We start from the raw sequence: 15922 nt of genomic DNA, 5'->3' as shown, positions 1-15922 counted from the left end.
TTACAAAGCTTAATTCGAAAATGATGAGAGGGAAAGTCGAAGCGAACAAGAATTTCTTTTTTCACTTAATTTTATTGTGAGCTTATCAATGTACCATACAATACAGGTATAACAAATGCATCTGTGAAAGAGTAAAGAGAGGAGGGAGATTGAAAAGAAATTCAGTTTTCACTCCTTTCCCTTTGTTGTTCAATTCCAATAATCCTGAATCTTGGATGGTTTTGGGTCTCCTATAAAAACAGATCAAACTTTAATTGAAACACAGTAGTGCATACATGTCATGTTCATCACTTTGATGGAGTCACCTGTTCTGAATGCTGCTGGTTATAGGTTGATCATGCATATCAATGCTGTCATCTGTGTTGCCCTTGAAAGGAAAGGAGTCGGCCTGCAATTCAGCTTTCATTATGATGAACAAATTTGTGGGTAGTTAATAAACATTCTATATATTGCATATTGTAACCCCAGTTCTACGAAAATCTATGATGGCCTTGCACAGTGGTTAGCTGGTTCATTTTAGATGACCTTGGTGTGTGTGATGTCTTGTTTCCTACACAAGCCAAATAACCCTATAAGCAGCAGCCAGGTGAAAAACTTTTGTTATACACTGAGAAGATGGAGAGGGTGCTAAAGGTAAGGTGGAGGTCTTTAATGGACATTAAGTTCAATGTCTTTCTCAGAGCCTTAGGGTTGGAACATAAAGCACGACTAGAGGGCACAGTAGAAGTAGACCTTCACATTGATATTCAAATAACAGTGTTAATATTCTGTTAGAAAATGTAGACATATGTAACACTCATAACCTTTTTAAAATAAACATCTCAACATTATAAGCTCTCACACACACTGTAACACAAACTTATATCCTTATTTAGCACAAACAATTGTGCCGTCGTCATTGGCACACTCTGTGAGACCACCTTGAACTGGTGTCACACTGGAACTGTCAAAAGGAAAGCAGAAACTTCTTACTTATCATGTAAGAAAACATGGATGGATATGCACCAAGACAGACTTCTAAGAAGAATTTTACCATTACTTTACAAGAAAGAGTTTACCTGTTGATTTTACCTACAACCTGTCGAACATGTTTTTAAACAAACAATAACCCCTGAGTTATCTTCATAATCTCAGGTTCTACGAATTGGTGCGAAGCCCTCTAACCGCTTCGCTATTGGTTTACCCCGAGGCACCACCTCGTCTCTGAGAAAGCTTAATGAACTTGCCACCCAGCAGGGGGCAGTCCACTTCCTATAAAGGTGGGAAACACCCGCCGCACTTCCTCCAACTGAAAACTCAGCGAGAAATGCGGCTGCAGGGCGACGATGTTCTACTTCATATTGGTGCTCCGCCCTCTAACTGCTTGGCTATTGGTTTAAACCCAAGGCAAAGCCCGACGGGATAAATGTATCCCCAGCTGGACGCCGCTCCTGAAGCAGCATCGCTAGGGCCCAGCCGGCCCAGGATCCAAGTCTACTGGAGCCGTGGGCCCCGAGGGGGGCACAGCAGCACTCAAAACCGTATGAGCTACTGATCCCGCCGTCACGTCGAGGAGATAGGCCTTAGCAAAGGTTGACGTGGACGCCCAAGAAGCAGCTGAACAGATGTCCTCTGCTGCCACACCCCGCAAAAGAGCCACTGATGCTGCCACACCATGGGTGGAATGTGCCTTCAGTCCGCTAGGAGCAGATCCACCCGCTGCTTGGTAGGCCTGGATAATGGCTGATCTCACCCAATGAGAAAACCTCTGGGAGGAGATCGCCTCACCCCGTCGGCATCTACCGTGGCAGATGAATAGGGCATCAGAGCGCCTAAACACAGCCACCTGCCGCAAGTAACAGGCCAAAGCCCTCACTGGACACAACAGTGAAGATGTTCCTGACCCGGGTCCAAGTGGGGCGGGGGATGAAAGGCCCGCAGCGTGATGGTCGTCGCCAGGAACAAAGAACTCAGAATCTTCGGGCGGAACGCTGGGTTAGGACGCAATGATACCGAAGACTCCTCGACGCTGAAGGAAAGACACTCAGGGCTAGTGGAGAGAACACAAAGCTCACTCGCTCTCTTCGTGGTTGTCAGTGCCAGAAGGAGCGATACCTTGAAAGACAAGATATCCAGTGGGACTTGGTCAAGAGGCTCGAAGGTCAGGCCTGTGAGAGAGTCCAGTACCAACTGGAGATCCCACTGAGGGCTGGAAGGCCTTGTAGGAGGTCGAAGCCTGGAGGCACCCCGTAAGAAACGCGCCACCAGAGGGTAGGCGTGAGCCAAAGCACCCTCAAATCCAACATGCCCCGTCGCTATGGCTGTTGCGAACACTCTCAGTGTGGCCACAGTCCGTCCGCTATCCAGCAAATGTTGCAGGAAAGACAGGACAGTGTAGACCAAGCAGGAGCTGGGGTCCAAGGACCTGTCTGCACACCAGCGGGAGAAAATCCCCCACTTTGAGGCATAAAGCCTGCGTGTCGGAGGGGCCACACGCTGGAGAACGCCCGGGTCCAAAGTCCCACTCAGCTCGTCCCGTGCAGGAGCCACACTTTGAGAGGCAGGCCCAGCACCAGGGGCGCTGTCAGAGGAACCAAGACCATAACTCATATAACAGCCTCGGACAGACCCCATTCGTCCTGGATGGCCCCCCTCGACAGTCTGTCCGCTACTGCGTTTAGCTCGCCCGGCACATGCTAAGCTCTGAGAGAGAGAAGGTGACGGTCTGCCCACAGCCATATCTTCTTTGCCACACTCAGAAGGGCTGGGGATCTGACTCCACCTTGGCGGTGATTTACGTACACCACGGCGGTGGAGCTGTCGGATAGCACTAGGACGATGGACCGTCACAGTTGGGGAGAGAGGTGAAGCAGGACGTTTTAGCCTTTAGCTCTAGCCAGTTTATGTGTGTGTACACTGGTCTGTTCCAGACCCTACTGGCATAGGCCTGACCCGAGGTGCCTCCCCAACCTGTCAAAGAAGCGTCTGTGAACACCTGAGTGTAATGAAGGACACAACCTAATGGAACTCTTCGTCTGAGATTGGCTAGAGAGTTCCAAAACTGGATGTCCTGAAAAACCCGAGCGGGAAGGCGCACTTTTCGACCCTGTTCCCGCTTGAGGTCTAGCTTGAGACAACCAAACCATCTTTGAAGGTCCCTCATATTTAGCATGCCCAGCCGAACTACCGTATGAGCTGCTGCCATGAGCCCCAGGAGGGACATAACATTGCCTGCGGTCGTCAAATGACGCCAAGCTTCCAGCAACTGTGTTGTCAGTTGGAGAATGGGCTCGTCCGGGAGGCGTGCGTATCCCTCCTCCGTGTTCAACAGTACCCCCAAGTAAACTAACTGTTGAACTGGAGTCAGAGCGCTCTTGCTGAGGTTCACCGTGAACCCCAGGGTAGCAATATGGCTCAACACCTTCTGTGTGTGAGTGTAACTTTCTGTCTCTGACCTGGCAAGTATCAACAAGTCGTCCAGAGTCAAGATCTCACTCTTAATGGCTCCAGTGCCACCTCCACACACTTTGTGAAGGTCCTGGGTGCCAGAGAGTAGCCGAACGGGAGTCGAGTGTATTAAAACACACGATTCTCGAGGGCGAAACGCAAGTACTTTAGATGTCTCTTGACTATTGGTATGTGAAAGTACGTGTCTGTCAGGTCGAAAGATGTCATCCAATCTCCTGGACTTACAACTGTGAGCAGTTTCTTGACCGTCAACATTTGCCACTTATTTATAAGGTTAATTTTGGTTACTTAAACACTAAGTATTTAACTGAATGTGTTTATCTTGTTTGTAAAATGGTGTTTGTTTGTGTTAAAAGGTTTTTCACCTGCTTATTTACATTGCATCAAACTTCTAAAATAAAAGAAAGCACGGTTGTGATGAGTGGAATCTTCAAAAGTCTTCCTGAAATGAGCAACCTTTTCAAGTGGGGAGTTTTGCACACTGAAACCTTGCAATGGTGAGGGCACTTGACAGTGAAAAACCGGTGAACAGCACCCTTCCTAATCCTACTGGAAAAGAAAATGGCTGACTTAAAGTCACTAAAGCAGCTTAAAGCCAATAGGACATCTGTAAAGCGGCAATTCTCCCGGCTGGCCAAACAACATTGCCCGGGTACAAACCATAATGCCTGAAAAGGAGCTCAAAGACAGTTTAAAAAAATTCATAACTGAGGCGAACAAAGTGAAGATGATGTAGAGGCCCAGTATCTTGCGGAGGTGGAGTCGGATGCAGATTCTGATGAAGTTGCCGGGTTGAGCGAGCAGCAAAAGGCCAATATTGGGAAAGCGGCAGGCGAGTGTGAGATGAAGCTGAATGAGATGAAATGAATGACCTCCTTCAAAAGACACTCTGGGCCAACTTTGGAGAAGAGGAACTGACTATGGCGGTAAAAGCTGCAGAGGATAAAGTAAAGAGTGTGATTTTCTTTGAACCTGACGGAAATAAAGAGGACTTTGACTTCATGTTCGACTACATGGAAAGACTGGTTAAGAGGGCGAAGGAGCTGCACACATCTTGGGCCCCTGCAGCTGAGCAGAAAGACTTCCAGCTGCGGGTACGAGGGCTTGAGCAGAGTATTCCCGAGTTCATGTCCATAAAAGTGGGTTTCATTGAAGCAAAATCTAAAAGGGACTCTGAAAGAATTGTGAGTGTAGCCCCCATCAGCTACCCAACATCAGGCATTAGACTGATGCCAACCTCCCTTCCCAAGTTTACTGGCATCAGGCAAGACTTTCATCGCTGGAGGCCCTTCAGAAGCAAGGAGAACCCACTGGGTCAAGAGAAGTCAAAAAGTTCCAGCTTAAGGACACTGGCGCTGTAAAAAACCCTCTGGTGACAAAGTCAATAGAAAGCAAACTTCCGGATGCGTTGAAGAAAGACTGGTTCTCTATGCAGCTGACAGGCGCAGTGCTGATGCAGAGAAACGCTTTGACAATCTTCTGACCTTCCTCAAGAGTAGATCTACGAGCGACTGGACCAGTTGAGGGATGAAGAGCCTCCAGGGAATGAAATCCGACCTGAGCAAAGGCAAACCAGAAACAGAGCCTCAAACCAGCCAAGTAACCATCTCTCAGGATGTATCTTGTGGGGACATTAAGCATAAGAAAAAGCTGTACTTCTGCAGAAAAATCTGTGAGCTTAAGCTCACAGAGAAGAAGGATGCAGTGCAAAAACTGGGAGCCTGCTGGAATTGTCTGGAGGTCCATGATGATGAGAGCCACTGCAAAGCTTCATTCCTGTGCAAAAATCCTGAGTGCGAGGACAAGAGAGCCAAAGACCACCACTTTTATCTGTGTTCAAACGCTGAAGCATCCAGGGGCAGTGCGGCCCAGAGGAGGAGCAAAGGCTGCAGAGTGGGAGGTGGCAACAAGGGGACTTACACAGAGGCCCAGGAAGAATTCTTCAGTCAGCTTTCACCTGAGTTAGCCCAACAATGCCGGGACGCATTCTGCAACACAGCATTGAGGACCTCCCATGTCGAAAAGAGTCACTCAAGCCTTCTGGCTGAGAGCGGCCTAGCGGAGTGGCCAATCATCATGATTCTGTTGGAGGTAACGGCCAATGCTGGACAGATAATTTGCATAGGTTCCTGTGGTGTGACTCTGAGGAGGAGGAGCTTGGCAAATATGCAGTCACAAAAGTTAACATTGGAGACAAGCCAGCAGGTTGTATTGCTCATCTATCCATGAAATAGACCGCTAATCTCCCCTATTTCAGCCACCTTGTGGATGAGCGTCGAGTGCTACAGGTGACCTCGTGACTTCTAATAACAACTTGGACCTGTGGAGCAGATCCTGAAAGCAGGAGGGTTCGAGTTGAAACCGTGGGTCTTCTCTGGTCAAAAGGGGGCAGGCGACTACTTCAAGGACTTTGATTCTGCCGAACCAGCTCAAAGAGGACAACAAAGCTCTTGGCCTTGGCTACACCCTGGGAGATGAAAAGCTTCCTGTCATGGTTGGCATAAACTTCTCAAATAGGAAGAGAAAATTGACAATCGGACAAGAACTTACACTGGAGCAGGTGAGAGCTCATACGCCAGAACCACTAACACGACGAGAGTTACTCAGTCAAGTTTCATGGGTTGTACGACACGATTTGTCTAATGACGCCTGTAAAGCAAAAAGGGGCCATTTTGGTTCAGAGAGCATTTCAGAAGACCAATCCCAGTGTAGCACCATCAAAGACACTTGGGAGCTTGCGCTTTCTGGAAAGCTCAGAGAAGATGCCATCGTCCTCTTTGAAGAATACGCTCAGCTGAGCGAGGTCAAGTTTCATCGAGCCCTGACACCAGCAGGCACACAGGCTGAACCTGATGCCATCACCTTAGACTTAGACTTAGACTTAGACTGCACTTTATTGATCCCTTTGAGATGACACTCTCAGGGAAATTTCTGAATGGCTTCTCTGATGGCAGTGAGAATGCTTATGGTGTTGTTCTGTATCTGCGGTGGGCCTTTGACCAAGGTTCTACAGTAAGGCTGGTGGAGTCTAACACTAAGCTAACTCCCCTGGACCACAAATGGGAAGCAGTCAAGGCAGAGCTTTGTGGAGCAGTGTTTGCTGCCCATTTAAAAAAAGTATTTTAAGCAACATGGTCGAGTTCAAGTCAAACAGTGGTACCACTTTGTTTACAGCCAAACAGTCCTTGGTGCAATTCTACGCAAGAGCTACGGCATCAAGACCTTTTTCGCCAACAGGATTGGAGAAATCCAAAGCGGCAAACACCGTCAGGATTGGTGGTGGATTCCTGGAACACTGAACATCGCTGATATTATTACTTGTGGGGCTGGTCCACGAGATTTGGATGAAAATTCATCATGGCAGTGAAGACCAAAATTCCTGAGCCTACCAGCTGATGAGTGGCCAATTAAGTCTGCAAATAATGTATCAGCAATTACTAGAGAGTGTTGGAAAGATGCAGAAGAAATCATTCACTGCTGCACTCTCAAGAGCTCATGTGAAGAAAGAGCCACCAGGTCAAGAGTGTCGGAGGCCACCTGCCGGTGCTGCTGTCCGAAACCTAGTGGATGAAGGACGGTTCAGCAGCCTGACTCTCCTGGTTAAGACATTCGCCCAGGTCTGGTGGACAGCGAAGTACTTTGCAGCTCAAAGCAGGATCCTGGGAACCCCAAAGTGGGAGGCAGGTTCATCTGCTGGGGTCATCACTGTATTTTATTTCCTGATCCAGGACAACACTCAGAATTACTTTCCAATATACCTAAAAGTGAAGAAAAATCTGTTTGCAGCGTATAATTTTTTTAATCACTATTTATTACAGCTTGTCTGTTAATATTAAAATGTACTGTTTGAATGTGTGCAACACATACACTGTATATATTTATAATTTACCTTGTGATGGAAATGAAGAGCCTCTATAACCTTCTTCCGATTCAACAAACGATATGGAATCTTTAAATTATCACAAAAACTTCTCCAAAGACCAAAGTCTTTGTGAACACTGTAAGCTACTATCCTGGACCTAGGTTTACAAAATCTCTTGAATGACTTTATCAATCTCCCCGAGTGTTTTTTAGTACAGATTCTTGCCTGTAACATAAAAGTATGATGTCAATTACTGTATGAATCCCTTTTTTTTATTCAGTCAAATGTGCATCTCCACTTACCTTTCCAAAGAAATGAAATGTGCATATTCTACAATTGTGTACATTAAAGATGCTGTATTAGAAATACTCCAGGTGCAAATATTAACATTTTTGCTCTTCTTTGACCTGTGGACCCTTGACATCTAAACAAAAAGGCCCTTTCTTATCTGAAAGATTGACTCGGATTGTTGTTGGTATATTTACATTTTTATTTCATTTTGTGTAACACCCTAGATTTTTACATCTCATGAAAGCTAATCCAGAGGTAAGTGATAGCGAACAATCGTCATGAGATGTAGGTGTCCAGCTACAACCCCACTATGTTGTGAGGGTCCTGGCTTACATGTAGGGGGTCAGCAAATCTTAATTGCAGTTGGTGCTTGCCCGAGTTAAACGTTCTAAATAAACTCTTACGTCAATCATAAATATACATAGGGAGCCAGTGTAGCTAAAACTGGAGATATTCTGTTGTCAGTTAGAACCTCAGTGCTGATTATATGTGGTATAGAAGTGAAAAGAAACACTTCAAACTAAAAACTTGAATTGAAAACTTCAACACATTTTTTTTAAATTTACATTCGATTTTGTGTCAACAATGGTAATTCTAGTATATTTTGTTAGACCTCTTTTTTTCATAGTCAAACGTTGAGTTAAAATCTGATTATTTTTGCCTTTTCTCGTTGAGATTCTCATGTTGCCCACTACTGTTTTTTTGTCCAAATTATGGTTCAATGTTTGTGGGAGTTGGCCAAACAGTTAAATTGTCCATATTCATAAAAAAGAAAAAAAAACTTCATATTGGTTTTCTTTTATTCTCATACTCATTATATATTCTGATATAATCATATCTATGAAAAATAAACACATTTCCCACGGCTGTATCTGATGAAAAAGTTAATTTTAGTCCTCTCCAAGCGTTTTAATAGTCATGCAATTTGACCCACTCTCACACCACACGTCACACTTGACATTTCTCACGCTTATTTACTTATATTTACCGATTAAATACTATATATTTTTAGATTTAATGATATAAACTTAAATCAACCAATCACTATAGCCATAACGCAATAACAACCGATCAATAGCGAGACAAGTCATCGTTACTATCAGTTCATCATCTCTACTCACCCAGGCAGAAACTGTGGGATTTAACATCATAGAACTAAACAACATTGCTGTCAATCTATCAGTTGTTAGGGTTTCTCCTGCCGTCAGCTGTACGTTAGTTTAGAAAGTTATCGCTAAACTGTGTAATAAATTCCCATGTCGTTCAGGAGGAAATAAACCTCAGACTTTCAAAATAAGAGCATCAGCCAAACGCCGCCTTCAATATCACGGTGAAATATTGTAAATTCACGTTTGTGATCTTTTTTAATTATTCATTAGTTCATTAATTTTGCCTTATCTCTGAATGTTAAAAACGAATGAATAAAAGCGCACTACGAATATGAATTAAAAATGATTGAATACAATGTTAGGTAATTTATATTTATAAAGCGCTTTTCCAGACCAGGGTCACAAAGCGCTTAAACAATCAAAACGATACTCAATAAAATATATACTTTAAAGATCAAGATAACACAGAACAACACAGGAGTTCCAGAAAATCAAGGAAAAGCCTGCACGAATAAACATGTGTTAAGATGTTTCTTGAAGGGAGTTTTCAAAAGGATTTCATATTTAAATCATAGAATAATTATAATACCTTTTCATAGAATTTGAAATTATAATCAATAATTATCCGATTTAATAATCCCTTCCTCTCAAATATTATGCTCGTCATTTGCCATAACTTTATAACTAAATATTCTGATACTAGTATCCTGTCCATCCTAGTAAATATCAGTTACATTTTTACTAAAACAGCAATTGTAATTAATCAGACCAACCTTTTTTTTAATTTACTTCAAAACCTGCTGAACAAGACAATTAAGTCAGATCTTTGTCAACTATTACGTTTTTTGTTTTTTACATCAATTAAAATATATTGTGCTTGATTAACAATGACATTAATACACTGAACTAAATTGACAGTAAATCAATATTTCTACAGTAAAAATACATGAAACTTTGTTTATTAATAGTTAAAAACCTGCTGAACATAAAAATAAAGTCAGATCTTTGTCAACTATTACGTTTTTTGTTTTTTACATCAATTAAAATATATTTTGCTTAATTAACAGTGACATTCATTCAATGAACTAAATTGACAATAAATCAATATTTCTAAAGTAAAAATACATTAAACTTTGTTCACTTATAGTACAAAACCTGCTGAAAATGAAAATAAAGTCAGATCTTTGTCAACTATTAAGGTTTATGTTTTATAATAAAATACATTGTGCACAAACAGCTTTTTTAGCATAAAGAACGTCATAAGTCAGTACTTAAATTATTTAAACAACCGTAGATTAATTATTTCGCAAGAAAAAAAAAAGAATAAACGGGAAATGATCCCAGATCAGCAGAATATATTAGATACAACAGTCTCATACATGCAGACTCTGGTCTCATCACGTGTCGCTTCAAATCTAGAACAGAAGCGTCTCTGGAATCTATTGAGAGAAAAGATACTTTAATGTCACCATATCAGAGGATTTTTGAGGATCTATCAGTGATAGTGTCGTAGATCCTTCCGCGTGACTTCTCTCTCACTACCGTAACACCTTCACAAAAGCGCAAGTGTTTTAAAGTTGCGGCTGGATCGCGGCTCACTTGACCGCAAAGTTTTACTGCGGGTTAAGACAAAGTTCTGAACCCTTTATGGCGGTCACCATCGAATTTTCTGTCACTTAAAAGTAAAGGCCAGTCTAACTGCTCATGGTCAGATATCGCAGATTTAAGTCAAGTACACAGTCCAGGGCCGGGTCTAGGCAGGGGCAAGAGGGGGCCACCCCCCTCAAATAAATGTTGTGCCCCCTCAAACTTACATGTAAGTAAGTAAGTAACAGCACAATGACCCCTCAAGATTTGTGGCTGCCCCCTCATACATGCCTGTCTAGACCCGGCCCTGGTACACACAGATATAGGTCAATGTACAGATGCTCTAAATAAAATGAGAAAGAGCAGTTCCAACATACATTTATGAAAAATATTCTTGGTTAAAGACCAGATATAGCTTTCTTCCAGCTTTAAGATCATTTTTATTCATATGAATCTAACATTCTTGTTTGTGACACCTCGGTTGTACACTGTTAAACATCACAGCCCCATATGGTACATTTTCTGTTAAACTCCACTTTCTCTGATACGTTTTAATACTAGAATAACAGAGTTATTCAACATTAAATCAACTTCCAAAAGGCATTTGAGTCAACTTCAAAAGTGTAGCACAATACACGTTCCTGACTTCCTACTCACATGTTTCAAGTGTTGAAGTCTTACTCCCCAAGATGCAGAAAGAACCTCGTCTTGACTATTTTTTAAAGTTATTACTTCATAAAGTTCTCCCCTGTCTGAAATATCGGCCAACAAGTGGTTACGAGAGTGGAGTCCATTATGACGGAATAATGGTCTTCAATTCTAACACCAGCCAGCTGTAATTACTTTGTTTATACAACAACTCCGTTGGAGGAAGACTTCCAGGCTTGATTACACTTGGTGACATACCTTGATGTTTGACCACTTATAGTAGAGTGGGTGAGGCTGGGGTAAACGAGATTTCATCTCCAGAGAAGTGAAGCGTTTTGAGTAGGTGGGGCTTAAGAACATTTTCTAAATATTTCAATATAAAAAGTGAGTTTTGTACAAACCGATACAAACTGATGACCACAATAGGTCCAATGACTGCAATGACAATTTACATCTAGACTTATTTAACTTGTCATCCACGTCATTGAAAATCCTCTAAACTGGAAGTTTATTTTGAAAGGTTGTCACCGATCATTTCGAGCTCCACTCGGTAACTTGACACCGGTGAGGTCCTCCGATGACGAAAGTGTTTCCAACTCCCATTAGACTTTCGTGGATCCGCTGCAGACACAGGTATCTGAAATCTATCACTCTTTTTTTTCTGCTGTTGTTGATTCGTGTCGTAGAAGTTTACATGTTTGAAAAGTCATAGGATTGTTACACCTGGGTCGAGGTGACATGTACCTGAACGCCTGTTTTCAACTTGTCAGGCCCCACAACATGTCATCGTTTTTTTCTAGGATTTTTGTTTTATTTAGCAGTTCATTCTTAATGTTTCTTCACTTAAATGTTACACAACGTGTAAATAAAGCTGGTGAGAACTGATACTGCTGTTAGTGTGTGTGTGTGTGTGTGTGTGTGGGTGGGGGGGCTGTTGTCAAACTAGTTTGTCCGCTTGTGAGAGCTTTTCTTTCCACCCTATCTGTAGTAAACCTGACTTCTTGCTTGTTTTCAGAGTGGAGAAGCAGCCAGGATGATCCCAGTGGGGGAATTCAGAAACCTGGGATCCGAGCTCAATGCCAAGTATCGGGTCCTAAAGCCGTGGTGGGATGTGTTCTCGGAGTACATGTGCCTCGCCATGCTCATGATTGGAGTGTTCGGATGCACTTTACAGGTACGGAGCTACTCTGTCATCATTGGTATGATAACTGCTGCCTGTGCTGGACACACTTCTTGTGACATGATTATTATCCGCCTCACCGGTTCACTCTGTGAGTAGACCAGGAAGTTAGACCATGTTGGGGATGTGTGACCAAAAGCGTGGGTGTCACTTGGGGAGATTAGAAAAGTGTCTGAAGCTGCCAGACTTAAGGCAGTGCTGGTTTCTGATGACTACAGTGAGGTTACAACACGGGCTCTTTGTGAATCCATACACTCCTTCCCCATTCACATTCACACACCTGCTTCTCTCTTTCATTGTGTGGCTATTTTTTGAGTTTTGGAATTAACTTTTTTACTCTTTGTCTTTAATCTTTTAGGAATCGATAATAATCTCCTTGTATTAACATGGCTTATCAGTCAATCAATGAGTCTGATAAACCTTTCTCAATATATAATAAATTAACCTTTTTTCTTCTAGCTGACTCAAGATAAGATCGCCTGTCTGCCCAGTCCCTTCACAAGCCCGAACCCTGAAGCGATTGACTGCAGTTACATCCGTAACTACGCTGAGAACGAGTCACAGGGTCACTCCACCACCCCGGTCATCAGAGAGGTGGTTGGCCGTAAGAACAACCTGGACATTCACCAGTATGTTTTTGTCAACCACTACTGTTATGAGCGCTTTGTGCACTGGTATGCAAAGTACTTCCCCTACCTGGTTGTTATCCACACAATGATATTCATGATAACAAGCAGCTTTTGGTTCAAGTTCCCTGGTACATCGTCTAAGATTGACATCTTTGTTACCATCCTTGGGAAATGCTTTGATTCGCCCTGGACCACACGGGCCCTGAGTGAAGTGTCGGAGGAGAGAGGAGAGGAGAAACTTGGTAGCTGGAGGAGAAAGACTATGAACAAAGAATCTCCTGATCCACAAGGAAATGAGGAGGAGGCGGTGGGTCTTCTTCGGTCCGCTTCAGTGAAGTCAAATCCTGAGAAGACTGTTTCAGAGCCTCCGTCGGCCCTAACAGTACTGGACAAAAAGGAAGGTGAACAGGCCAAAGCCCTTTTTGAAAAAGTCAAAAAGTTGAGAACTCACGTGGAGGAAGGAGACATCTTGTATCTGATGTACGTTCTTCAAACGTGCATTAAGGTCTTCAAGTTTATTTTGATCGTCATCTACACAGCAGCGCTAGTTCTCAACATTCAGATTGTGATTCGATGTCAGGTTCCCCCTGAACTGACGGGGTTCGAAATCTACTGTTGTAACCATAACAAAGCCCATCTTTTCTCCAAGTTGGCCTACTGTTACATCAGCTTCGTGGGAGTTTTTGGAAGTCTTTGCATCTACACGCTCTACTGGCTCTTTCATCGACCTCTGAAGATTTACTCCTTCGAGCAGGTGCGACTAGAGACGGGCATTAATGATATTCCAGATGTGAAGAATGATTTTGCCTTCCTCTTGCACCTTGTGGACCAATATGACGCACTTTACTCCAAAAGATTTGCTGTGTTCCTGTCCGAGGTCAGCGAGAGTCGCCTCCACCAGCTCAATCTCAACCATGAATGGACAGTTAAAAAGCTCCGTGCTCATCTGACCAAGAATGCCAGTAACAACCTGGAGCTGCACTTGTTGATGCTTCCTGGTCTTCCTGACACAGTGTTTGACATCACTGAGATGCAGTCGCTGAAACTTGACCAGGTTAAGAATGTCACCATTTCGCCAAGTGTGGCAAAGCTAGATGCTCTCCAGGAGCTCTCGCTGATCTACTGCCCTGCCAAGCTCCAGCTGTCTGCCCTCAATCATCTCAAGGAGAATCTTAAAGTCCTTCGTCTGTCCTTCCAGACTCCGGAGGAGATTCCCTCATGGATGTACAACCTGAACCGACTGGAGGAGTTGCACCTCAATGGCCCTTTAATCAATGACGTCTCCAGGAATCCTTCTCTTGACTCTTTACGACATCTTTCCTCGCTGCGAACCCTGACCATCCGATCCAACCTAACCAAGATCCCAACCAGCGTTGTGGATGTTGCGTACCAGCTGCAGCGCTTGACCATCTACAATGAAGGTGTGAGGCTTCAGGCCTCTAGCAGCCTGAAGAAGCTAACAAACCTAACCTCATTAGAATTGGTGGCCTGTGAGCTGGAGCGCATCCCCAGTGCAGTTTTCAGCCTGAATAACCTTCAGGAGTTGGACCTGAAAGAAAACAAACTCACGACTGTGGAGGAGATCCTCAGCCTGCAACACTGCGAGCGCCTCTCTACTCTGAGACTCTGGTACAACAAAATCTCCTACATCCCTGATCACATCAGTAAGCTTCACACACTGGAGATCCTGGACATCAGCTGGAACAAGCTGCGAAAACTTCCTGCCAGACTGTTCTACTGCACCAAACTAAGACACCTGGACGTCTCTCATAATCAACTCACCAGTCTTCCGCCTGAGGTTGGCATCCTGCAGAGCCTTCAGTTCTTCTCCGCTGCTTTTAACTCCTTAGAGACTCTGCCGGAGGAGTTGTTCTCATGCAAGAGGATCAAAACACTGGCTCTTGGAAACAATCGTCTGACAGCTCTAAGCTCCAGAGTGTCTAATCTGGCGCAGTTGGTTCATCTGGAACTGAAGGGGAACCGATGGGACTCTTTACCGAAGGAGCTTGGCGACTGCCACCTGTTGAGCCAAAGTGGTCTCATCATGGAGGACAGTTTGCTGGATCTGCTACCTCCAGACATTCGTAGCAGTCTGAGAAATGTACAAAACAGTTCTTGACTCAAAGCGCCACCCTAGCTATGAGCAACAACTGCACTGTTGTTCACTGTCAGTACAGTGGGACTTGGGTCGTGTTGCTTCTATTTGACATCCAACCTATTCAGAAGAAGCTTTCCCTTTCTTAACACTGGCTTGTTGCCTCAGCTGACAGAAGACAGATCGGCGTCCTGCCAGAGAGGTGAGTTAAGACAGAAGTAGAAATTTTCACTTCAAATAACATTCATATTTTTCTACAAGAGCTTATTTTGTAGATTTACTACAGCATGGTCATATGCTACTGCTGCCTTAATGTCCTCCAACAATATCACAAGGATTTATATGTTTTTAGACAGAATATGGATAATGTTGTTATAGTGTAGCTTTTTTCAGCTAACATTGTGTCAGTAATTTAACAATTATTCCTTTCTTTTATGAAAGTTTTCCCACGTACAAAGGTCGGAACTCGTTATTCCAGGCCACGCCCAGTCAGTCAACAACGCAGTGACATAGTTGTTTATGGAGCTACCAGGAACACTTGCAACTGCGTGACGTGTTTTTCAAAAACAGTTCAAGCCAGAGCAAAATCATTTAAACTACTGACGAGGATCCTCTCGATGCTGTTCTTAATTAAGTTACAATTTATGCTTCCTGTTTAAAATAAATGAGGATCTTCAGCTACTTGTATGGTCTATTGTATAAAAGAGTTCTATTCTGCCAGACATGTTTTACTTCAAAAGTGTTTTGTTTGAATAAATGTTTTCATAAATTCTTAATTTGCATCTAATTGGTGTATTAAATCAAAAGGTGGGAAATGCTCAAAAAAACATTTACTCTTCATCATTATCAGTGCATTAAGCTCCTCCTAAAAAGCTACTTTTGAACAAGGATCCTTGATGAGCGAGTATCTGTTACTGGAAGAGAAGTCAGGATTTTTATTCCAGAAGAAATAACGTGTAAAACTGCTCATGCAAGAAAACAAACATGTAAAAGCTCAGCTGACTGTCGTGACCTGGAGGCATTTTCCTCCCTGTTTTAAGATAGTTTGTCAACAGAGTTCTGGGCTTGTTCAAA

At 43.4% G+C, this 15922-nt stretch overlaps 1 protein-coding gene across 1 annotated transcript; it reads left to right on the top strand.

Annotated features, from left to right (window-relative positions):
- The first annotated feature begins 11498 nt into the window (after positions 1 to 11498).
- On the top strand, positions 11499 to 15624 carry LOC148088720 (volume-regulated anion channel subunit LRRC8E). Its single transcript, XM_087799106.1, has 3 exons — positions 11499 to 11577; positions 11960 to 12118; positions 12584 to 15624. The coding sequence occupies exons 2-3, from the start codon at positions 11978 to 11980 to the stop codon at positions 14870 to 14872; spliced, it is 2430 nt and encodes an 809-aa protein (XP_087655232.1). The 5' UTR covers positions 11499 to 11577; positions 11960 to 11977; the 3' UTR covers positions 14873 to 15624.
- Positions 15625 to 15922: the final 298 nt, after the last annotated feature.

The sequence above is a fragment of the Callionymus lyra genome, chromosome 1 (genome assembly GCF_982586985.1).
Source record: "Callionymus lyra chromosome 1, fCalLyr1.hap1.1, whole genome shotgun sequence".
Lineage (NCBI taxonomy): Eukaryota > Metazoa > Chordata > Actinopteri > Syngnathiformes > Callionymidae > Callionymus > Callionymus lyra.
This window is presented reverse-complemented; position numbering and strand designations above follow the sequence as displayed.

Coding starts and splice junctions, on each gene's coding strand:
- LOC148088720 (XM_087799106.1), top strand. CDS start 11,978: ATGATCCCAGTGGGGGAATTCAGAAACCTGGGATCCGAGCTCAATGCC. Junction 12,119..12,583: donor TGTTCGGATGCACTTTACAG/GTACGGAGCTAC, acceptor TTTTTCTTCTAG/CTGACTCAAGATAAGATCGC.